The sequence below is a fragment of the Hypomesus transpacificus genome, chromosome 24, assembly GCF_021917145.1.
Source record: "Hypomesus transpacificus isolate Combined female chromosome 24, fHypTra1, whole genome shotgun sequence".
NCBI classification, from domain to species: Eukaryota; Metazoa; Chordata; class Actinopteri; order Osmeriformes; family Osmeridae; genus Hypomesus; species Hypomesus transpacificus.
In genome coordinates this window covers 2,752,945-2,776,312 of record NC_061083.1, presented here as the reverse complement: position 1 = coordinate 2,776,312, position 23,368 = coordinate 2,752,945, and the positions used below count along the sequence as shown (strand labels likewise).

The 23,368-nt window shown below is 46.7% G+C and overlaps 2 protein-coding genes across 2 annotated transcripts in view; one reads left to right on the top strand and one right to left on the bottom strand.

The window, feature by feature from the left end:
• The window catches only part of stxbp1b (syntaxin binding protein 1b), an 11,937-nt gene extending 9,053 nt beyond the window's left edge, over positions 1–2,884 (bottom strand). The window contains exons 1-2 of the mRNA XM_047048400.1: positions 2,728–2,884; positions 1–44 (exon numbers count right to left, since the gene is read on the bottom strand). The exon at positions 1–44 is cut by the window's left edge and continues 6 nt beyond it. Coding sequence (XP_046904356.1) covers positions 1–44; positions 2,728–2,761 — 78 coding nt within the window. The 5' untranslated portion in view covers positions 2,762–2,884. The remainder of the gene's footprint in view (positions 45–2,727) is intronic.
• Positions 2,885–3,863: 979 nt separating this feature from the next.
• niban2b (niban apoptosis regulator 2b) lies at positions 3,864–23,093 on the top strand. Its single transcript, XM_047048305.1, has 14 exons — positions 3,864–4,240; positions 10,247–10,377; positions 11,453–11,581; positions 11,742–11,847; positions 12,040–12,207; positions 16,119–16,234; positions 17,786–17,890; positions 18,021–18,183; positions 18,861–19,048; positions 19,293–19,448; positions 20,200–20,313; positions 20,439–20,546; positions 20,684–20,795; positions 20,917–23,093. Exons 1-14 carry the CDS (start codon positions 4,186–4,188, stop codon positions 21,966–21,968), a joined length of 2,703 nt encoding a protein of 900 aa, XP_046904261.1. The 5' UTR covers positions 3,864–4,185; the 3' UTR covers positions 21,969–23,093.
• The last annotated feature ends 275 nt before the right edge of the window (positions 23,094–23,368 follow it).

Genomic DNA, 23,368 nt, shown 5'->3' with positions numbered 1-23,368 from the left:
TTTTCCTTTCTCCCTTGCCTTCTTGATGACGTCATTCATAATCTCTGTGAAAAAGAAATACGTTTAGTCGACGTCAACAACAAAAGTAACAGCATTTCAGGTAGCTAATTCGGCGACATCCCTCCAACTCAGGACACAAGACAGACAGGCAGAAAAGACCCAGGCACAGTTGGCACGAACATGCTCCGGTGAGGGGCGTGAAGAGGTCCTGTCTCCTGTCTCCTGTCTCATGACTCGTTAGGCCTCGCTGTCCCAGGCATGTCCATGACGATGTGTCTGTCTGCGTGTAGCCATCTGGGGCCAGCAAATGGGAGCCTCTCTCTCACCAGGGTCAAATGTTAGTACTGAACGAGTGTAAGATATCAGTGAGCTGGTTCGACGGCTTTTGGCCCTGTACTCCCACTTCTGGTATCTCAGGAAGAAATGACAGATTGTGACAGAATGACTTAAGTACCTCATAAAGGTTGTTGGGTCTGTGAACAGGAGGAAAACATTCTCACGTTTGCACATCTAAAGGTTGTCATGTTTCCTGAAATCCTGGTGTGGTCTGGTGACATTCTGTACGCTCACTATGTGTGTTTCTGGGGTGCCTGTGTCAGTGAAGGGAGGGAGGGATGAGCTCTAAATATATGGTCCAAAAGATGGCCTGTATGTGCTGCAGGGAGAGAGACACAGCAATCACAGGCCCTAATCTCTTCCCAATCCTCTTATGGCACAGGACCCGCTATTTCTGGGCTTTTTCTGTGTCACCGGACATGATGTCACAGGAGAGCGTGTTGACTCTCTCTCTCACACACACACACACACACAAACGTTTTTATAGCCAACGTCCCAAAATGTCTCCAAAGGCACTCACCAAATGAATACCCTTCACCCAAAGGTACCATTCATGCTTCTCCAGTCTGAAAACATCATAACTGTTGACTTTTGCATTTTCGTTGACTGACATGCAGTAGCACCACAGAGAAATGTAAAGCGCTGCATGTTGTTGTCTTGAAGATAGCTAGCTGGCTAACACACCTATACACAGGTTTAATACACGTTATGAATGATTCCCCCCCTGGCAAACAGCGTCAGACGTCAGAAGATCAACCAGGAAACAACCAAAAAACATTGGCCGGGTTTCCCAGATTCGTTAAGAAGCTCTTAATGCAAAGATCTTCTTAAGAACGTTCTAAGAGCGCTCTTTATGGAAACCAGTCTATCAGTGAATGGGCCCTGTTTCCTGTTACTCAACAGGATTAAGAGGAGATGCCCTGATGAACAAGGTAGATTCCGGAACATGATGCACAGGGCAGATTCCGGAACAAACCCTCCCAAGCAGCTTGGAAATGGGAAGTAAATCATCACGGACTCCTGTTTGCTGTTGACCGTTAATCTCTGGAGGTAAACATACTGGCACATCGCTCAAAATATCTCCGACTCATGATCAAATCGAAAGCAATAATTGACTGCAATACATTGTCATTGAGGTGGTGTGTCAAAAACATGACTGGGTGTATTTATATAATGGGAAAGATAAGTTCACCAGGTAGTTGGTGCCATTCTAGAAATCAATAAAGATCTCAAATCTCATCCGAGTGGGTCAGTGTCCAAAAACCTATCATAGCTCATATCTCTACAGTTAACCACAACATATACTAACAAGTGAAAACACAAAGACAGAACAGCAACAGCCAACTGTATGTCCCCCAGCATCATGTCATGTGGGTCATGTGCAGATGGAGGTCATTCACCAACAACACTCACTCGATTCCCTGACAGTTTACCCAAAAGGACGGGTAGAGGGCTAGGAGAAGTAGACTAGACTGGTCTTCCTTCCTGGTATTGACGGCCTCAACATCATCTCCACGTCTTTCCTCTCATACAGTTTGTCTTCCATGCATGTGGTCTCAGACCCTCACCACTGGGATGGGAACTTAACATTCTGGTGTTCCCTGTTTGTTTGATGCAAATATACAGTGGATGGATGCTGTAGATGTCCAATATAAGCTTTCAACTATTTTGGGGACTTTAAATGAAGGTGGGCCTATTTGGTGGGTTGTCATATGTCATTCATGAGGCATCGTACTTGCGTAATGGCGCATCATTGGCGCATTGGCCCGTCTCAAGATTGCGTGACAGCGCAATATCACAGAAGTAAAAACTGTACTGTTCACGCAAATATTCGCAAATATTAGACTACTGTTCAAAACGGATAGGGGTTTTAAATTTGTATTTTCTGTCTGCTGCGCTCACTCAGAAGAAGGATAACAATTGAAGCACCTAATCCGCTGAGACTGAGATTAGCGAGTGTAGATGTATGCAAAACAAGGACTCGTTTTTGTCTAGAGCTTGTATTCGTTACATTATTAAAATAGAATACTAAATCACCCAAAGTAGAGGCCAACTTTTAAAACTCAGCCCCAAAAGTTCATTATCTGTTGTAAAAATCAAGGAAAATAGATCGTGCGTCAGTGCATTTGCAGCAAATTTGGATTACATTTTCTTGTCTTTCATTAAATACAGGAAAACAAAATTTCGCTCTAATGATTAATATATTCGTAAAACAAAACAAAAAACCTGTTCAAGGGACATGTCCAGTAAAGTGATAGGCTCCAGGAAACGGAAAAGACAACACACATACTATATTGTTAGCCTGTCTCAGCCCATAAAAAATGATTCAATGTATAGGCCTACTGTATGGCCGAAGTGTTGTAAAGTATAAATCAAAATGATGATCCTTACTTTCCCCCACAATGGCTTTTAGTCCGAGTCCCATGATGAAACCTCAACGGTGGCTTCTCCGCCTCACCTATCCTGCTCCCTGAAACCAATCCTGTCTCGAACTACAACTGGGATTGCAGAGAAGAGCGTAATTGCGTCTTAATCCAGATTCCACGCCTTCATGTTGTAAACCCACGCCGATTCAGTGGTGAGATGTGGATACGGACTCATTCCATCCAACATAGAACTGTAAAACTAATTGATAAAAATCGAATCTATGTTTTATATGTAATGATAATAATAAATAGCATGGATGGAGAGAGAGAGAGAGAAAGAAACACACTTCTTACTTAAAAGTATAAAAATATAAGAGACCAATATAAACACATATTTAAAAAACAGTTAATAAAAGACTACAGAGCTTGATGTAAATGACAAGACAGCATGTCTTGCCGTTAGATATCTCTAATAAGGCCAGTGGGTGTGTGTTTATGTGTCTGTCTGTCTGTCTTTCTATCTATCTATCTATCTATCTATCTATCTATCTATCTATCTATCTATCTATCTATCTATCTGTCTATCTGAGTATACGTCTGTGTCTGTGTGAATGGGATTTTAGGGCAGTTTCCAGGTATACAGCTCTTGAAACTTTAGGTCATTGCCCATTCATTTGACACTATATCTGGACAAAATGTCAGCCTTCTGGACACTGGCCATTCACTTGATATGACAGGTCTGTTGTCAGCTCTATTGGGTCAAATAGGTTAGTAGAAAAATAATGAGAATACCAACAAACAAAATAGGCTTCCACCTGACCTGACGGAAGAATCCTAAATATCCACAAAAAAAAATATTGAATCGCTCAAAAGACCACAGTACTCGCCAATGTCCACACAGGGGCAATATAGTCTCATTAAAAGGCCTGCGCGTTTTGCTCTTGGCTGACTCTTCAAGTTAACTGAACTATTTTCCACATAACTTATACATTTAGTTATATAAACATGCTTTTGCTGCTATTGTTGATATTGGCTTCAGTTTTTACACAGGCCTACTGCTGATGTCACCGATTTGCATTAAAACAGGTAAACATCAGACTGCTCCTGTCCCGCCCCATGCACGATAAACAGCCCGCAGTCTTACTCGATCGAAACCACACCTTCTGTATTCTGACTGGTTTAGGTCAACACGCTTAACAAGGAGTGAGTCACTTGAGGGTGTTTCTCCTTCGTTCTCAATGCGAAATAGACTTCAGCTTGCTTTCTACTTAAACTTTCTCTCACTCTGGATTTTCCCCCCTCCGCTGTTACTCGCTTCAAGTCTCACTACTCTCAGGTTATGTTGGAGGTTGCTTAGGTAGGGGTGAGTAGGAGACACCCAGTTCACAACAGTTTTTGGTCTTTGAAATACGTTTTTCTTTGTAATTTACTGCCTACAAGACGAACAGGAGTGCTCTCATTGGAGTACGTTTTATCTGTCGCCATGGGGGATGTGATATCAAGCCACCTGGATGAGGGAAAGCGAGAGATCATTACAGGTGAGTACGTGAGCTGTGAATGGCAACCTACTTCAAATGTTTACAGAGGCACTTTTTTTCATACTTCTGTTATTGTCAGGGGACCTATCTAGCCAGTGTTGTTTTTGCAAAGGGAAAAAAGAAACATCTATCCTAGGTCAAATTACAGGCCCTATTATGGTGTACCTTCTGGAACAAATCATTCATTTCTGAGAATAGGATGGGCAATGTCAACAGCTTTTTGTGACAGACAGGGAAAACAACATGTAACTCCCAGCAATCTGTCTGATCTCGGTTGAATGCAGCCTGGCATGTGGAGACTTGTGAGGAAAGACGGAGCTATAGGTCCGGATCTGAGCAAGAGCCCTTGTCAGGTCAGAGGACGGTTGGACAGGTAGAGGATGAGTTTCCCAAACACACAGTACTTAGTACTGTTCTCTGGATTTTCATTAGAATAGCACTCCTCCACCCGTCAGTGTTTCCAGCACAGAATTTAGCCAACAGGAATGTTTTTACTATTATTCCAGCCCCCCCCCCCTCTCTAAATAACAATTAATCCTGCAGAAAAAAAAAATGTTTACTGCTAATACACGTTCCCCTAGTATGTGTATAATGATGCTTGATAATCTGCGAAACAGACCTAATGAGTGCCTCCATTAAATTGGAGTCTTTTCCCCGGTTCTCAGTGGATAGTAGGTTATTTTAATTTGAGCTTTAACTGAGCAATACTCCCAAAATGAGTGAAGAGAATATGATTAAGGTCTATACCCTGAGTCTTGAGTTGCAAATTTAGAGAACGAGAGAGAGACAGACGTTACAGATGAGGAATTTGAGGCATGCATGGAAAAAGCATGTGTTCCTGTGGTCGGGAAGATCTGGGCCTTATGCTTCTGGCTTGGGCACTGGACAGAATACCACACCATCTTTGAAGATCTGGGTGTTTAGTCAGAACACACACGCACACACACCAACACACACCCAGACCAGCCAGGGAGTGCTCAGGGGCAATCACTATGATGAGCTTAGAACACATCATCAAGCAATACCACAGGGGTGTCCCTTTATATTTGTGATGTCCTCAAACTCAGACTTGCACTGATTCAATCCCAATCTAAACCTCCCCAATAAGCACGGAATGGAATAGGTCACACAATCTCTCCTTTGTCTCTTGTCAATGATTCATAGGCTGTCGTTGAATGGGCGCGCTTATCTCCTGTAGAAAGATTGTTGCGGAGACGTCTGATAAGACCTTGCTGTCAGAGAGTCCATGTGTTTCCCTGTCAGACAGCACACGCGGACGAGAGAGTATGTTCCCCAGAATCATCCGGAAACTCAAGTGCGAGGTCGCCGTCTTGAGTTAGTGGGAAAGGAAGGGAAAGATGTTCATTACCTCTGAACTAGTGTTTCCTGTTTAGAAACACACACACACACATACACAGAGAGCTCTATGCTTCAGGGGGTGGGGGGGGGGGGGGGGGGCTGGCGTGGCATACAGGAAAGTCTTGGTGTGGAATGTTTGGATCTGTGGCAGAGAGAGATCGAGGGTCTGTTTGAATGTGTCTCTGGAGGGAGAGGTGGGCAGCTAACAGGGTGGCTTTATGTGGGCTGGCAAGGCGGGGCACTCTCACCCTCTCTCTCTTTCTCTCTCTCTCACACACACACACCCTTTTCAGGACATAGAGGCTTGTTTGAAAGAGCAGGGAGTAGAAGCTGTTGTAGGTTAGCTGGAATTGTGACCCTTCCTTGTTCACTTTATACTTTCATGGTATAAACACACACATACACACACACACACACACACCTCCCTCGTCTGAAGTGGGAACAGGGGCAACATGTATGAGTCAGCCTATGGGACCATCTCAGAGGAATGTTTTTGTGAAGCGCTGTGGCAAAGGAGAAAAATGACGTTCAATTAGAGTCTGGTTTCTTCACTGCACTATTTCACCCCAACAGTTTTAAGCTAGCTTTGTGCAATTCGGAATCAACCAGCTCCTGTTTTACATGCAGTGAAACTGTTTGTGCTGAATCAGGTCTGTAGTATCATTAGTGAACCATACTGCTGCTGATTAGACTCAGCACTGATGAGGCCCCAGCACAATTAGGCTGCGAGGATGTGGAATCACCTCCACATGAGCTGCACAGCAAAACGTCAGCTGGACACCAGGCAACAGAGCTCTCTCTCTTGCTTTTTCTCTTTGTCTCTCTCTCTCTCTCTCTCTCTCTCTCTCTCTCTCTCTCGTTCTCCCTCTCAAAGTAGATTGGTCATAAAAGGAAAATAAAAAGTTTTCACAGACACACACACACACACACACATACACACAGACACACACACACACACACATACACACAGACACACAGACAAGCTCCACAAATTCAGAGACACACGCATGCACACAGAGCTATACAGCCTGGCACACATAAGAATGTGACCCTGATGAGTAGTCAAACTCCTGATCAAAAGATGCATTCTCTAGGTGTTTTGAACTTGCACTCCATAGAAAAGACCAGCTCCCCTGCTAATGTGCCGTTCTGTCACAGTGATTGAATTGCTCCGCTGATTTGATCAACTTCAATCATTCCTTTGTTCTTCACTTGTGGTTTATACTTTGTTTGTACTCTAGAATGTCCTTTGCCATATCAGTGTGTATGTTCTGTTTTACAGACTGTATTAGTTCTCTTTTGAACCCCACGGAATTCATGTCTGCTGTTTAGTCTGGTTTTATTGCCTGCTCAATTCTACGTCCGAAAGCACTTTAGACACAGTGGGTTTGGAAGTAATCCTATTTCCATTGCTTTCCTCCACGTATATCAGTGATTAATGGAGCTAAACTCATCCACACAACCCCCAAAGTACTCTGGGTAGACAGTGGATTACTAGTCTCTGATGACTAACTCTCCCCCTCCTGTGCAATAGTGATTACCTGAGTCCAGGGCTAAGCCCGTTTGGTTCTTCAGCGTGTTCAGTCGTCTACAGAAAGCTACTGGGCCTGCCCTGAGGACAGGGCCCCTTCTGTCCTGTCAGCACTTCAGCCTGCCCCCTCTAACACACACACACCAACACACACACTGACAGTGGGAGAGAGCCAGTCCATCATCTTCCCGCGACCCGCTCCACAGTCCCTCGGCCCTCACACTGTATAGAGAATCTCACACACAAGTCTGAACGTCCCATTTCGCACGCCCGTGCTCCAGTTTCCCAGGACTCACAGTTCTGGGACCCGTCAAGCAAGAGTGTCCCAAAATAAGTTTCACGCGATGGGATGTTGTTGATTTTGAGTTTTCGATTCACCCCGGGGCTGGGAAACTGCGTCGGAACAAGGGAGTCACCGGAGGGTTCTGCTTCAGTGTGTTTTGGCGAGCGAGGTCGCCCAAGAAATAGAAATCTTTACGTAAAATTGGGACGTCCAGCTGAGATGTTCCTGGTCAGTGGAGGACACGTTTGAGAAGGCCCACATTGTCCCCAGTCAGACAGTCAGCACCCCTGCAGTCAGATTTCGCATGGTCATAAAAGACTTGAATAAAGGAAGCCATTTAAGGGTTTTCCCTGGCTGAAGAGTCTCGTGGTTATTCCCCAGTGACAGGCTCTGTCTAGTTCGGAGGGCGTGTCAACCCTGTCATGCTTGTCTCTCTTTATCACCTCTTAGTGATAATATAAAGTCTGAGAAAATTGTCCCAATTCCCTCTTTACAGAAAAGTCTGTCATCTAAGTCTCATAATCGCAAGACAACACAAATGAGTTGTCTCTTGTGGTTTGTACACCCTGTACCTGTGTTCCTACAGTTTATTCCTCGACACAGAAGCAGTTCTACCCCACCCAGAATCCGAATATGAGGCATTACATCATAACATCAGCATGTGTGTGATATCTAATTCCAGTAGAGCTACAGTGTGTCTGGTATTACAGCTCTGCTATGCTGTTCCAAGACCCAGCCTGGCCTCGCTCTCTCAGTTCTACTCCCAGTGACTACAACCTCCGAGCAGATTTCCAGCTTTTGTTCCCTTGCGTAGTTTTTAGAACTTTCAGAACTCCCCCCCCATTTCCCGCCCCCCCCAACACACACACACACACTCCTGAGCTAATGGCCACATTCCTCTGAGGCTTCCTCTGCAGTCAGCCAGCTGGCCACAACGTGGTGAAGTCTCTAGGATCATCACCACCCCCTCGTCCAGCACCGAACGACCGCGCTGAGTCCTCCCTGACGACCCACTGAACACTATATTGAATGTGACCACCGATGTGACTGAATGTGTCGACCGGCACAAGGTCTACGGTACAAAACAAGGCTCTGCCGGGTGACGCAAGTGAGATGTGACACAGCTTTTCTGAGGAAGTCATTCGACTTCCATGGCGGTGAGGGAACCGCTTCAGTGTGAATCAGTCTGTAGAGGAAGGTTGTGAAAGAGCATTGGCTGCTGACATTGGGAGGGACTGGTTAGATAGGGAGTAGAGCAGAAAGCAGCTTATTCCTGTCAGGATGTTTGTTTTAGATACCACGTTTTGAGTCACTCTGCTCAAACATTAAACCAGCTGGATCCACTCGGTCATAATCAGCTCTCACTCCTCTGACTTTGAAGACTGTAGTCCAGGCCCCTCCTGCAGCCCCCACCTCGCAGAGACGGCGTGAGAGGGGATTGGAAAGAACATCAACTTGGTACAAGGAGGTAATGATGGATCGAAGAAGTTCATCTATGCAGATACCTGCCTTCTGTGAAAGCCTGTCCTGGGGAAGGCCTTCTTCCCGGGGAAGTCGGAGGGAAGTGGACCCGAGTTAGACCCTGCTCCCTCACTGATATGCCCCTCCCTTCAGACGCTACCCCGTCTGCCTAATGGCTTTAGCAGAGGGCCTAATTATACTGCGGAACCTCCCTCTTTATGAAGAAATTCAGATGCCTTGCGTTATTCCCCCCCCCCCAGCCTCCTCTCACAGCAGAAGCAGCATTTCATAACCGCAACGCAGAACAGATGGGATCAAAACAAGATCCTCTCAGCTCTGCCGTAATCACAACTGTCGTACATTAGCATATTTCCCATCCATTTCCGAATCGCAAAGGCTTTCTGCCAGTTTAGTAATCATGATTTGAGCGGGCGTATGATCCTGTATATAAGCAGACTATGTTCCTCACAACCGGAGTGACTGTTAGTCCCAGTACTTCAGGTGTTCTGTGGACGGAGTTAGGGTTTCCAGCAAGGCTTTCCTCCTGAGCAAACAGGGCGCTGAAGGATCTTCTGGATGTTGGTGGACTCAGTAGATTGGTCCATTTGATGGGAGGACTCTTGGCTGTCCTGTGCTGGATGGAGCCAAGCTGTTTGGCACCAGCAAGGCGGTTTATTTCCCTCTGGTCTGGCACTGATCCAGCTCTGCCTCTCTCTGCTCCAGGACTCACCCCCCACCCTCCACCCCACCCCTCGCCAGCAGACCATTCCTCATATGCTACATTTACTACCCCACACTCCAAATAAAGGGGGTCGGGATTGTAAACAAACATTAGAAGCTCGCGCTGTCTCTTCCATATGCAAGATAGTCACTCCAGAAAGCACTTTTTTGGATGGATTTCTCAGCATGAAAGTGTAAACTGTTATTGGACAACTTTTCAGCATATGTCTTTAAGAAAATACCTTTCACTTGCACAAATGGGCTGATACTGTGTTGACTCGGTGTTGGGCAGGGCTAAAGAGCTTTTGAAGGCTAACTGATTAAGGCAAACATGGAATTGTGGACATTCTGATAAGGGACAAAGAGGAGAGTGTGAAACTGAGCTTCCTCTAAAAACCGCAGTTTGACCTTCAATGTACAGTAGAAACCTGAGTCTGCTCGGTTGATAAGCATGGTGGGGTCAAAGGTCAATCTGTCTCTGTCACCTCAGTTACTGTATCCCAAATACAGCAACCCTGCACTGTCAGCACACAATCCCATCTGTCTAACACCCCAGTACAGTAAATAAGTGTACCACCCCCCCCCTTCCCATCCTGTGTTTGCGGTGGTAGCGTCGGACGACCCCGGCTGACTGTGTCTCTCTCCTCTGCAGCGAGGACAGGGGAGGTGATGGGGGAGTTCAGCCGGCTGTACGAGCAGCAGTACGCCGTGGCCCTCTTCAACCAGGTCCGCTTCGACATTGAGGGAGGCGGGGCGCCCCAACCTCAGCTGCTGCATCGCAAGGTAACCACGTTCCTCCCGACAGAACTCCCACGCTAGCCTCTCCTCGACTCCCCTTCTCTGAGCTCTGGGATCAGGGCTTTTATTACTCGGCTTCTCTCAGGTGGTTCTGGCTGTAACGCTGGTCTGTTTCGGATAAAGGCCTTCTCTGTGGTGATTCGGGATACATGTGTTCATTTGGTGGCCTCTTGTAATAATGATTATGTATTCATTTTGTACATGTCTTTACCCTAACCTTTTCCAATACCTATCCCTTTCGATCTGAAGCAAACATACAAAAGTGCGTAGAGTTGGTCAGCAGATGATCAAGGACTGACAGAAAGTGCAGCAGACACTGCAATTAACGGTACAACTGTGGTTAATGCTGAGGAACAGACTGTGTCGAAGGATATAGTGGACACAAACTCCCAGATGTTCAGTGAAGTCCCGTGTTTGTTCCGAAGATTTAATGTGTTTGGATTAGATAAGTAGACGGGCTGGGTGGTGTATGAAAGCAACATGAAAGTAGACCCGTTTGTTCTGCCAGAGATGGGTGAATCGGAGCACATTCGGTCTCAGACAGGAGAAGAGACGCTTCGGTTTCCATGTTTGGTGCTAGCCGTGCGTCTCATGCGCATCTCTTTGATTGGATCCTGCTGTGTTTCTGTTTCTGGGTTTGAAGGCTGTTACGCCAGGCTACACTTGTAAAGAGAAGAGTCAAACACTGTTGTAGTCTGTTTAGTCAGTCAGCCACATGGTTTGCGCGTGTGCGAGTCTTAGTCATGGACTCTCCAACTTGCTGGGGGTAAGAGAGGTTTTTGAGGTATGAATACTGCTCTCCAGACAACAACAACATCTTGGGTGGCCTACACACAACAGTAAACAACACAACAGTAAACAACCTTTTTGAGTCTAGGATTTTCAGCTCAGACCTCAGAGCCAAACCACTAGAACAGAAGCGCAATGACGTCTGACAAAGTATTTCTGCGTTTTTTCTGCTTACGGCGAATGTTTTGCCGGTGCAGGAAAACATAAATACAGCGTGGCCTTCTTGTCATCATCATGGTGGGTTTTGAGCCAACGTTCTTTCGTCCCTCAGGTTCCTCTGGCAAACAAGTCGATCTTCTCCGGGGCTCTGTTCCAGTATCTGGAGGAGAACAAGAAATGGAGGAACCGCTTCCTCTTCGTCCCAGACTCCTACAACATCCACTACTACGAGAACAAAGCGGTGAGAGAACTTTTTACAGTGCCCTGGTTCTACCCCCTGACAGCAACAGACGTCAGCTATTCTCTCCTACTGTTCAAGATTATTTTACAACATCCCCAGCATGTTTTTGATTGGCCTTGTTTGTGTCTCATGTCCACCCTGTCCTGCTGTCGGCCTCCAGTCCCATGAGAGAGGGCTGCACCCCAAGGGAACCATCAACTGTGCTGGCTACAAAGTGCTGACCTCCGTGGAGCAATACATGGAGCTGCTTGACAACAGTCTGCCTGGTGAGACTAGGGAGAGGGAGAGGGGGAGGTGGGAGGGAAGAGGTTGCCGTTCAGCTAAATGTCAAGCATACTAGTATAATGTCAAGGCGTGACTACGCTCGAAAAAGAGCTCCCGTGGCGATTGGACCCATCCTGTTTGTGAAGTCGAGTCGGTTGAGCTCGTATGTGTTTTTACACGCGTGTGCATTCCAGGTGTGAAGGCCAAAGCAGGCAGCTCCCCGTTCCTGAAGTGTGCCACCCAGTTCCCCCTGATCCTGTGGCACCCGTATGCTCACCACTACTACTTCTGCGTGGGGACGGAGAAGGAGCAGCTCAAGTGGCACGCCGTCTTCCAGGACTGTGTCAGACACACCAACGACGGTGGGTACAACAGCTGCGACAGGACATGAAAACACAAGGGAAAGTTCAGGTTCATCCATGGATGGTGAATGTAAGAGGTTCCTTTTTAGTATGGACCGTTTTTTTTTTTTTTACTTTTTACAGTAGGCCCACACATGAGTGTCATTTCACACGCCCAGACTATTTTCGTGTTCCACTGTGATGTTGTTCGGTGAAGTAGAAACAATGATTGAGCAATGGGATATCTGGCAAGAGTCCAATTGCCTTGAAACAACGACTTCACAGTTTACTTATGTCTGATGCATGCTGGGATGTTGTTCACATTATTATACAGAACCAGTTAGGTTTGGTCATGTTTGGAGTATGCCGGGGCAGGCCCCAGCTATATGCAGGGTAATGTAGTTACAGTGATTTCATAGAGAACTGCATCTGGCAAGATACGAAATATTACACAAGATCAGTTAAGTTTCCCACACTTTTCTTGGCTGTCTCGTCTTCCTTCCTCTTTGTCCTTCCTCGCTCCTCATGTTGATGCAGTCAGCTTTGGGGGTCCTACGCTGAGGTGTACCAGAGAAGTCAGAGAGTGTCTCTCTATGTTCTCGCATCTCTGGTTGTTCTGATTGGCTGGTCTGAAAGACTCATTCAAAGACGGCACCGCCCATATGCAGCGAAGAAGTACTTGCAGATCCAGAAGAGCAGTGGTCGCAGCTGCGTACTAATACCAGACTGTGATCATTCTCTCACACACACACACGCACACACACACACGAGCGGGGGAGTTGCTCGAGCCCACTGGTGGTAAAGTGCTGACGTCTCATCTAAGGAATGATGGCTTTCATCTGACCTCCATGTCAGTGTCTGTGTGATCTCACCATGGTGCACATCTGCCTGTCCCACGTTATGACTCAGGAAGGCTTTTGGAATGGAATGAGCGTAGTCGATGAAGGCACCAAGTATAGCAATGGCTCAATGGTGGAGAATTTCACTGCTAATTTAAGTAATTGCAGGTTCAAATCCCCCCCATGTCATTTTGTATAAAAGTGTCTGCTAAATAATCAAAGGTGATTACCAGTGTTTATGAACACCACAATCCACTGTTAAGTTAATTAGCTACAGGAGTTATGGATTTGATTTTAGATGGGGTTTGTGCAGGCTAGGCCACCCATGGTTCTGTTTAAGGTGATGTCTATTTTGGCACAGAGATACGCAAACATAGTTTATACATAGTTCTTGGGGTTTGCCATGATTTCATTAGGCTGTAATTTTCTCAACTGTATAATTAGCAGCCACAGACTTTCATCATTGGTATCTGGAGGAGCATGGAATCTTTTCATGGAGGATCGAAACCCAGGTGGAAGCTGGATCGGCACGGCGTGACTGCAGAATAGTCTCCTTGTGATGTCAGTTGTTTAGATGGTCCCCATAGAGACATGGGCGGTGAACTGACAGTCAGAAGTGGTACGGACAACCTGTCACTGCTAATTGGCCGAATTGTTTCAATTCCTGACGAGCTGCCACCCTGCCCTGTTTACCTTCAGTCATGTTTGAGGACTGAAGTCATCTCATGCATGGGTCACATGACCCTAACTAGCAGTGTAAGGCTTTCACTGACAACTGGGTGATAAAGTGCTGGGTATATTGTGTGGTTGTATGCCTTGTTGTTCTACACCCTATGCAGACCAGGTCCAACCCTATTCACACCAGTTTTACAACAAAATTCTACACATTCCATGGTCGTTTGCAATGTTTCCCTCACGACTGGAGATTTCAACTTTTCTTCTATTTCGTGAACTTCAGGCTGGGCAACGCCTTGCATGACTAGACCCGAGGCCACGCAGTAATCAGTCACTACCCAAGGTTTTAACAGGCACTTCCATGGGTAAACCTGTGATGCCCCTAAATTGAATCATTAAGAGGTCATAGAGACGGTCTGAGCTGAAGTACTTTCGGTTGGCTCAGTACCACAGAGAATTGTGGGCATGTGTGAAGGTGATCAGGGATAACTAGAGAAGGTCTGTAGGGAATTTAGCCCTAAACTGGAAGCATGAGCTAGACACATGTTGTGGGGCACACACTGGATAGAGCCCAGGGGCTCCATCAGTCACCTTGTTTAAACATACAGGGCTCAATGTGACCTCTAACTCAATAGACAGGCCTGGTAGACAGGCGGGCGGACAGGACTGGGTAGAAAGTGTTGAACGAGCATTCTTGGGATTCTCTCCTTTGACAAATTGTGTCTGGTCTGATTAGGTTTCAACATCAGATCTTAATACTTTAGCCAGGGGCTTTCTATATTCTTTCAAACACACAGTTCACTGAACCTTTTTTAACTTGACCATTTCTGCTAAGGTACAATTACTTAGCATGATCTTGTAGTGGATAGACCATATATTGTATTCATTCAATGTGTGTTTACATTTGCACATAGGACTGCAGGCTCAATACAGACTAGCTGCCTCTCTCACTCTCACTCTCTCTTGCTCTCTCTCTCGCTCTCTCTCTCGCTCGCTGAGGGCCCTCACTGTACCTTTCACTGTCTGGATGAAAGAAGGGCTGAGATGGGTCGTGTAGGTCTCATGGGATTTATGTGTGTAAAGGTTGGATCCCTTTACAATGGGAAGCCCTGCCATCTTGTCAAGTTCCTTTCATATCCTTATAGGCGAGATTATAGAGGAGCAGTTTTCTTTGTTTTCATATGTTTTTCTGACTGTTCAGAGAGCAGTGTAGACTGTTTCGAAACCTTGGTCTGGAGAGACTGCATGACCTTTATGGAAACAGGCAGAGGAAATACCCATAATAGTTAACATGCCTCATCTGGGACCCAGGTCAACTTGAGAGAGTGAGAATGACTGCATGTGTTTCGCCTCACAAAGAGCATTTCATAACCACCATGAACATTTTTTTTTTATAAGGTGTGACCATAGAACCATACCCATTTAGTTGTTCTCTCACAGTTATTAACAGCTGTGTGTGTGTGTGGGGGGGGGGGGGTCATGATAATTGCTACATATTTTTCTTTCCTGTCAAATCCTCTCTTGAATCTCTTCTCTCCCTCAGCTTTGAGACTCTCTCAGGGTCCTTCGTGTTTGAGGGGTCGTCAGATATTCCCTCCTACCACAATGAGGCGAAGCCAAAATAAATGACACACACACACACACACACAGAGAGCTGTGAGAGGCAGTGGTCTGGGACTAGGGAGTGAACTAAGTACCACCTCCCCCATCAGACTCTCAAGCCCCGCACTCAGACCCTCTCACTTCCTGGCTTTGTTATGACTCATACACATGCTCACATTCCAAAATGTTTGACCAAAACACAAGATTTCACACAATTGTTCATCTCTCCTCCTATTGAGCCTTTTGGACTATTATATTACTAATATCCATCACTTTAAATATAATATAAATATACAAATGAACACAATGTGGAAAATATATTTATCCGATCCGCTCTGGGTGACATTAGTCTTTTTGGGTAAGCTTGGATAAGAACCTGTCTTGCTAACATGTTGATGCTGAAGTCACTTGAGTTGACAGCTAGTAATAGATCTTATGAAGTCATCATGAAACTATAGACTGTATGGATTTCGTGTTTTTAACATCCGGAAATGATTTCACTTCCCTGTTTCTGTGAAGTCTCCCTGGGGTTGTCATGGTCACATGCAGCTACATAGGCACATCAACAGAGATTCCTAGTTCATTTTGTTGAAGTCGCTCTGAAAATACACCGCATGAAAGCCAATTTAGAATTGGACTCTCTTCTCACAAGATCTTAAGACATTAGTTTCATATTCCAACAGTCACTGCTCCTCAAGTATCAATTTCTTGTAAGTCATGTTAAACGGTCTCAGCTTACTGTTACACAAGTAGTTTTTCCCCCAAAAAATCGATGTCATCAAATGTCCTCGTGTCTGTGTCTGTGTGTGTGTGCAGGCCTGTCTGAGGAGAGCAAGGTGCAGACACCAGCCTTCACAGATTCCGTGAGGCTCTTCCGCCAGGCCAAGGGCCAGTACGGAACCTGGGACATGATGTGTGGCCTGCCCGCTCAGGTAAGTCAACACCCGCTCTCTCTTTATCTCTCTCTTTCTTTCTCGTTGTCTCGCTTTTTCTTCGCATTGCCACGTATTCCTTGCTTTTTGTTGCTAAATCTCTCTCCCGCTCTCTCCATTTGTCTCTCTCTCACTCTTTCACTCTCTCACTCTTTCTTTCTCTCATGCATGCTCTCTTTCTCTAGCTTGTTGAACCCAGGCCTTCAGGTCAGAGTATCCATTCACAGGAAGTAGGTCCACTTTAGCTCCTATTCATGTATTGTTTAGATGAGAGGCCCTCGACCACGGGCATGAAAACTGTTTTGTCGACTCTCTGGTGTGTGGTGGTGTTTTCCATACCTCTGCCAACAGAAACGGGTTCGACCAGCTGGTTTGGCCCAGTTTTCTTTAGGACAGTAAAATTATGATTGATCCCCCCTCTCAAATGTCTCATTCTTTTGAGCCTAGCGGCTTGGATGACAAGAGCCCCTCTGTTGTGCGGCGGTGGGAGTTGTTAAGGCTGTAGCCAAACGGCTCGTGCTCCATGGTCTTCTCTGGCCCTAGGCCTCGTGTCTCAGAGTTGGGATGAATGCCCGCCTCTGTTCAGGAGGAGTCCACAGTGTGTTAACTCTGAAGTGCATCTCAGACAGTCACTCTCCCCCAAGTTTATCCTCTTGAGTTTCGTAGACACATCCGTGACCCCAGCGTGACACCATAGGCGGCTCTCCCCTGTTGCCAACACAACTGGCTGCTGTTCACTGGATGGAGCTTTGGTGTGGCCTGGCGTGACCTGGTCATGATGTCACCCATGGCTTATGACTCGTTGTAGAGAGTTGTCTTGGGATGAATCGTGTGAGAGTAGTCCAACCACCATGTTGTATAGTTTGGTGGGTTTATGCGAGTGAGTGATCGGGTGAGCGTGTGTCACCCTCTTCCTTCCTGTTCTGTCTCTGAGACACCAGGCATGATGGGTGCGAGTCAAGGCTCATAAGGCCCTTGCTGTACTTACTCTCTCCACCACCGTCATGACCTCTTGGCCACAGGATGCTGTCTCACCCCAGGGCGGAGGTCCTGATGTCACCATGTCACAAGGCTCTGACTGAATGTCTGTGGTTAAAGATGTCTAGTTCTGATCAGACCTCCATAAGTTAGGTGCACTTTTTTTTAATGTTTCACCCTGAGTGGTTGGGTTTAACACTCAAAAACATGTTATACAATGATGGATCCACTTAGCTAATGCTTTAATCCAGTGGTTCTCAACCCTGGTCCTCAGGGACCCTCTGTCCTGCATGTTTTAGATGTTTCCCTGCTCCAACACACCCGATTCAAATAATTGGCTCGTTATCGAGCTCTGTAGAAGCCTGTTAACGACCATTCATTTGTATCAGCTGTGTTGGAGCCTAGAAACATCTAAAACATGCAGGACAGGGGGGTTCCTGAGGACCAGGGTTGAGAACCACTGCTTTAATCTAAAGGGACGTATTGGGAGGGAGATTTGAACCTGTGACCTCTTGATGTATATTTGAATGCAGTACTGAGGAGCTATACCTAACCCCACTTGTCTTCTTGAAGATCCTGGCCAACCTGGTGATGGAGTCCCTCCTTCCAGAGCTCCGGGACCTCATCTCCCCCAGACTGAAGGGCAAGCTGCCCGAGAGACAAAGGAGCTGGATGCTGGTACACTCTCTCTCATACAGCTCAGCCACCTAAAACACGGATTCAACCCGTATCAAAGTAAAAAGCCATGTTTCCTGTGAGTGCCCTGGCCCCTGTGCCCATGGCTGTGTGTGTGTGTATGTGTTGCCAGATCTCGGACGCGGTATACAGCCTTGTGCAGCAGCAGTGTCAGGGGCAGTACGAGGCGGTGGTGCAGAGCTGTGAGGAAGGGCGCCCCCTCCTGGAGACCTCCATACGCACAGACATGGACCAGATCATTACCTCCAAGGAGCATGTCACTAACAAGATCCGAGGTCTGTCCCCCGCCAAACACTGATGTTGCCGCCGACCGTATGAGACTTGAGTCAACGATCACTCGACTAGAAACTAGGAAGAAGTTGAGGTGCATTTGATTTGTTTCGCTGATGGACTAGTCCATTGGTTTCATTGCGTAGGAAGAAATTCATCAAGTGCACCCCGTTGTTTTTTTACAACGGCAAATGATGTTTGAGCCCAGTCAGCTTGGCACTTTAACACATTCAAACACCCAGACAGTACCCAGGGGGAGGGGAGGGGGGGGTCAAGGCCTTTCCACATACCGTAGCACACTATAAATCAGTAGCTGCTTTACAAAACAATGGTCCATACCCTGAATTCCAATGTCCTGTTAGGAGGCATTTTACACCGATGTTTTGAGTCAGTGTTTTTATCACAAGTACTTAAGCGTTAAAAGCTGTTTCCATTGATTGAAACATATGCATGCAGATGGACAGCATTCCACATACCTCTGTCGCAAGTAGGATCAGTGAGGCGTTGTGACTGACTGAATACCGGCAGGCCTTTCCTATTTTCGATCGAGCAATTTCCGGAAGTGTTTTATTTATTTTTATTGAAAAGTGCAGTTCGACCTAGGGTGCAAACCTATGATTCCATGCGATGACTTTCCCTGTCCTGTGTGTGTTCACACCTCCCTTGCGTTCTGCTCCACCAGCGGTGGTGCTTCCCAAGGCGGAGAAGCTCCTGAAGGTGAGCATCGAGCCCTACATCCCCTCCATCCTGGACGCATTGATGGAGCCCACCAGCCGAGGCTTCTCCGAGGTGCGGGACGTCTTCTTCAGGGAGCTGGTGGACATGGGCAAGAACATGCTCAACGACGGCAGCAAGGAGAAAGTGGGAGAGGTGAGGAGAGGGGATGGAGCAGGCAACGAGCATGCATTTAAGATGTAGAGGTTGTATTTCAAATAAAATGTCATACCATTTTGGGAAAGAAAAAAAGAATCGTACATAGTTTCCCCTCCAAGTAGGGTAACAAAAAGACATCAGGTGATTGATGACAATTTGAGAAATGATCGTCTAAAGAGGCATAACACGTCTTACGTTTTTTCCCCTCTGTGTCTCGCTCTCTCCGTCTGGGCCCGGTCAGCACATGGACAAGATCTCCATGCTGGCCTTTCACCCGGTGAAGATGCAGAGCTGCTACGAGAAGGTGGAGCAGCTGAGCCTGGAGGGTCTGCAGCAGAGGTTCGACATCTCCAGCCCCTCCGTCTTCGTCCAGAGAGCCCAGATCCTCATGAGGGAGGCAAGTCGACCACCACGCCGCCCCCCCCCCCCAAACACACACCTCCCGAAGCAGGGTTACGTTCAGAGCGCCTTGGGGGTAACCCTTCGATTTTCACGTCCTGTTTGGTGAACAGCTGACAAAGGCCGCCTCAATAGCCTTTTTTTGTGGTTCGCTTGTTCGGCTGTTCCGACTAGAATTCCAAAAGCCCCGGAGAGAACTTTTACTGTTGTGCTCGGTGAAAAATCACCCACTGGTCACTAAGCTGTGCAGCTATGCTCAGCACACAGGCTGAATGCCCCGGTTGACAGGCTGTAGGTTTGGGGAAAGGGATCCCAGAGCCAAGTATTCAAGCATTCATCACCCCCCATAGTGAATCACACAGCTGACCTCCATAGGCGATGGGGAGGGTTGGTAATCTCAGCTTGAAGCCGAGGTCACACAGAGTTCAAATAGAAACATGTGTCTGGGGTTCTGTTTATTCTCCTTAAACATGAGCAAAAATGCAGCCTCTGGACTGATAATGTGTTTTGTTTAGTGTCTTGGGAGGGGTCTGTGTTGGACACGATTCAGCTTGCATAGGAACTCATACTGTACCCGTTTGTAACGCTGCTCTTAATGAATTCCTAAGAGCACACTGCCCCCTTGTGGTACATTGTCACCCTAACATTTGAATGCAGCACTTCTTGGTCCTCTGTACCTCTGATGAAACACACACCTGACTTTGTCATCGCCTTCCACTGATGATGACATTGCGCGTGTGTGTGTGTAGCAAATGGACGATGCAGTGTACACGTTCGAGCAGATCCTCCACCAGAATCTGGAAGGCCAGGGCGCCGACGGCTTCTGTAAGACCATCCAGCGCTGTCAGGACCGGGTCATCAAGGTGAGACAGGACTGGCACTGCCCCACTGCCAGGGTGGGCACAGGAAAGGTGGCGAGGGGAAAGGGAACCACATGCCATATGTTCTTACCACAGACCTGATAGTTGTGTTCATGTTCCTCCTTTAGAAATTTGACTATGACAGCAGCACAGTGCGTAAGAGGTTCTTCAGAGAGGCGCTTCTTCAGATCTTCATCCCGTACATGCTGAAGCAGCTCGCTCCTTCTTGCGCCTCGGTAAGTCTGTCACCCGACTTGGGTCTCGCTTTCTCAGCGGGTGGTTTGGAAAAAACCCCGCAACCGTGCGGAATCCTACCCCGGCGGGCTAGCTCAGCTGCCGTTTGAGGTGTTAATGGGTAACGTTTCGTTTTCAGGAGCTTCCTCGCTTCCAAGAGCTGATCTTTGAGGACTTCTCCAAGTTCATCCTGGTGGAGAACATCTTTGAGGAGGTGGTTTTGCAGTCAGTCATGAAGGACATCATGATGGGTAAGTCTCATCGGTTCCCAATCATGCGTATTACCACGTTTGTGTTTTATGTACTTAACAAATTTCTCTGAACCCAACAAAACGAAAAACTGAAACCACTGTTTTTGTTCTCTCTCTGCAGCTGTGAAGGAGGCAGCGGTGCAGAGAAGACACAACCTGTACAGGGACAGCATTGTCCTGACCAACAGTGACCCCAACCTGCACCTGCTGGAGGACAAACCCTCCATCGACTGGGCCGAGGAGTACGGGGCCCAGGAGGAGGCGGAGGGACAGGAGAAGGAAGAGGACGGAGCGGAGCAGGAGTCGGGAGACAGCGCAGCGGCCCAGAGGAGGCGCAGGATGAAGCAGGTGGTCTCCATGATCCAGCCTGATGGCGCTCCCGAGCTGCCCAACGAGTCCTGCCTGGAGGTGCCCGGGGTGGAAGGGATCCCAGAGGAGGAGGAGGAGGAGGGAGAAGAGGAAGTGGATGAGGAGGAGAGCGAAGATGTCTCACCCCCCACAGAAAGCCCAGACCACGAGACCAAGACCGAAACCATCCTCAAAGCAGACATCCCGGAAACCCCCCCTGTTCTGACAAATGGTTTGGTCCTGAGAGAGGTCGAGATGCCTGAGGTGAACACGAAAGCTTCTCCAGAGCCTCAAGAAGTGGACGAGACCGAGAGCTCCTCGCAAGACGCAGAAAATGCTTCAGCCATCGAAAGTGCCATCCAGGAGATCGACAACGCTGTACAAGAAGCAGATATCGAGCAAGTTGCTGTGGAGGTGGACGCCTCTCCCTCCGATCAAGAGTCACCTGCACCTTTAGAGGAAGTGAGTGCTGCCTCAGCCGAGCCGGTAGTGGTATCCATGCCTACGGGGCCGCGACCAGCGCTTTCACCGGTTCAGGAGGAGCAAGAAAACACTGCAGAAGTAAACGAGCACACCCTTGACTCTCCTCCCCCTTCGCACGATGAGAGCGGCTTCCAGTCCTCCACCAGCGAGGCACTGGAGGAGGAAGAGGAAGTCCCGCCCAGTGTGGAGGCCAGCCCCAGCCCGGAGGTGCTTCAACCCCAGGAAGAGCCCCCTCGAGCTGGGGCCAGCGGAGGGGCCGTGGCCCCCGAGGATGGAGAGGCCGTACACCACAATGACTCTGAGACAGGAGAGCAGCACTCTGCGAAATCAGGACCCATATAAATATCATAGGATAACATGTACTCCTTTTTCTTGTCGATGTTTATCTCACAACTCTAAACACACCCAATGTCCTTCTTCCAATATTCCAGATTTGTACCACAATCATTCCTGCAATAGCACACAATATGTTGCCGTTGTTAGGCTGTGGTCAGATATGGCTGAGCAGGGCTCAGATGCTTAATCTGTTTTTCATCACCATCTACATTCCCTCTGCTACATTTTTGTTTTTGTATTGCTTTTTCATTAAATGTTCACTTGGTGTTTTCAGCATGATAGACCCAGTGATCATGGTTTTTTGTAAATATGAAAAAGGTGGTTGCACATCATTCAGGTGTTTATCTTGGGATTTGTTTATAATAATTTTGTCACAAACTAATGTTTCACAATTGCATCCACTTGTTTCTGTATGATCCAAAATACTAGCCTAAGTCATAAAATCCCCAAAGCTTTCAGCTGGTTGACTGGCCTTGACGGTCCCTGCAAAACAAATCTAATATTCATACTCGAGTTTATAGCACCGTTGTTTGAATGTGCCTCTCTTGCTTATGTATCTTCGTTTAATTTTGTTTTGTACATGATATTCAAGACACTTTCTAGCTATAAGCAAGGGCTCATGACAGTGTTCAAGTCATTTGATACGTCCCGTTTAAGTTACCAGAAAGGCTGTTGATTAATTCGAGCCATAGTGGATGGGGAAAATGGGCTCAAAGTACTGTTTATGTCTCTTTCAAATTGAAATGACAATCCATCAAGTAGGTTGATGTGTGAAACTCTTTCTTTCTAGTCACATAGAGGTTGAGCAGTCCTCAAAAACGTTTTTATTTCGATGTGACAATTCTGTGTTGATACAGTAGATGGGAATGCTTCAGTTTTGTTGCCATACCCAAACAAAGAAAGCTCATGTATATTTTTTTATTTACTATGACCATGTTAATGTCATTTTCACTACCAGCCATTTTTACATATCTTTTTTTTATATTTTCACCAGTGCCTAAGTTGATTTGTTTTCCCATGTATTTATTTTCGGTTGCACTCTGTGCCTTTTCAATGAGTATGCTTTTACATTTATTTTACTGCAGTGTCATTCAACAGACTGTTATTGATAATAAATAATTATTGATCAAACAAATGTATCTACATGCCTTTATTCATGTTCAGACATTGTATCACTGTTTAGTTATCACCGAGAACGGAAACAGTATCTGTTTATCTCCACCTTGTACATACTTTGTGTTCAAGATGAGCAATATTGGATGCGCAATTATTGCAACAGATCCCCCAAAAAATATTAGGCCTTTGTGTTTGCTTACGTGGCTTAGTATTTAGCTGGTACTGTATTTGTTTATATTTGGACATGTCTATGAATCATAAGGGCACTCATACTGAAAGTACGTTTCCAA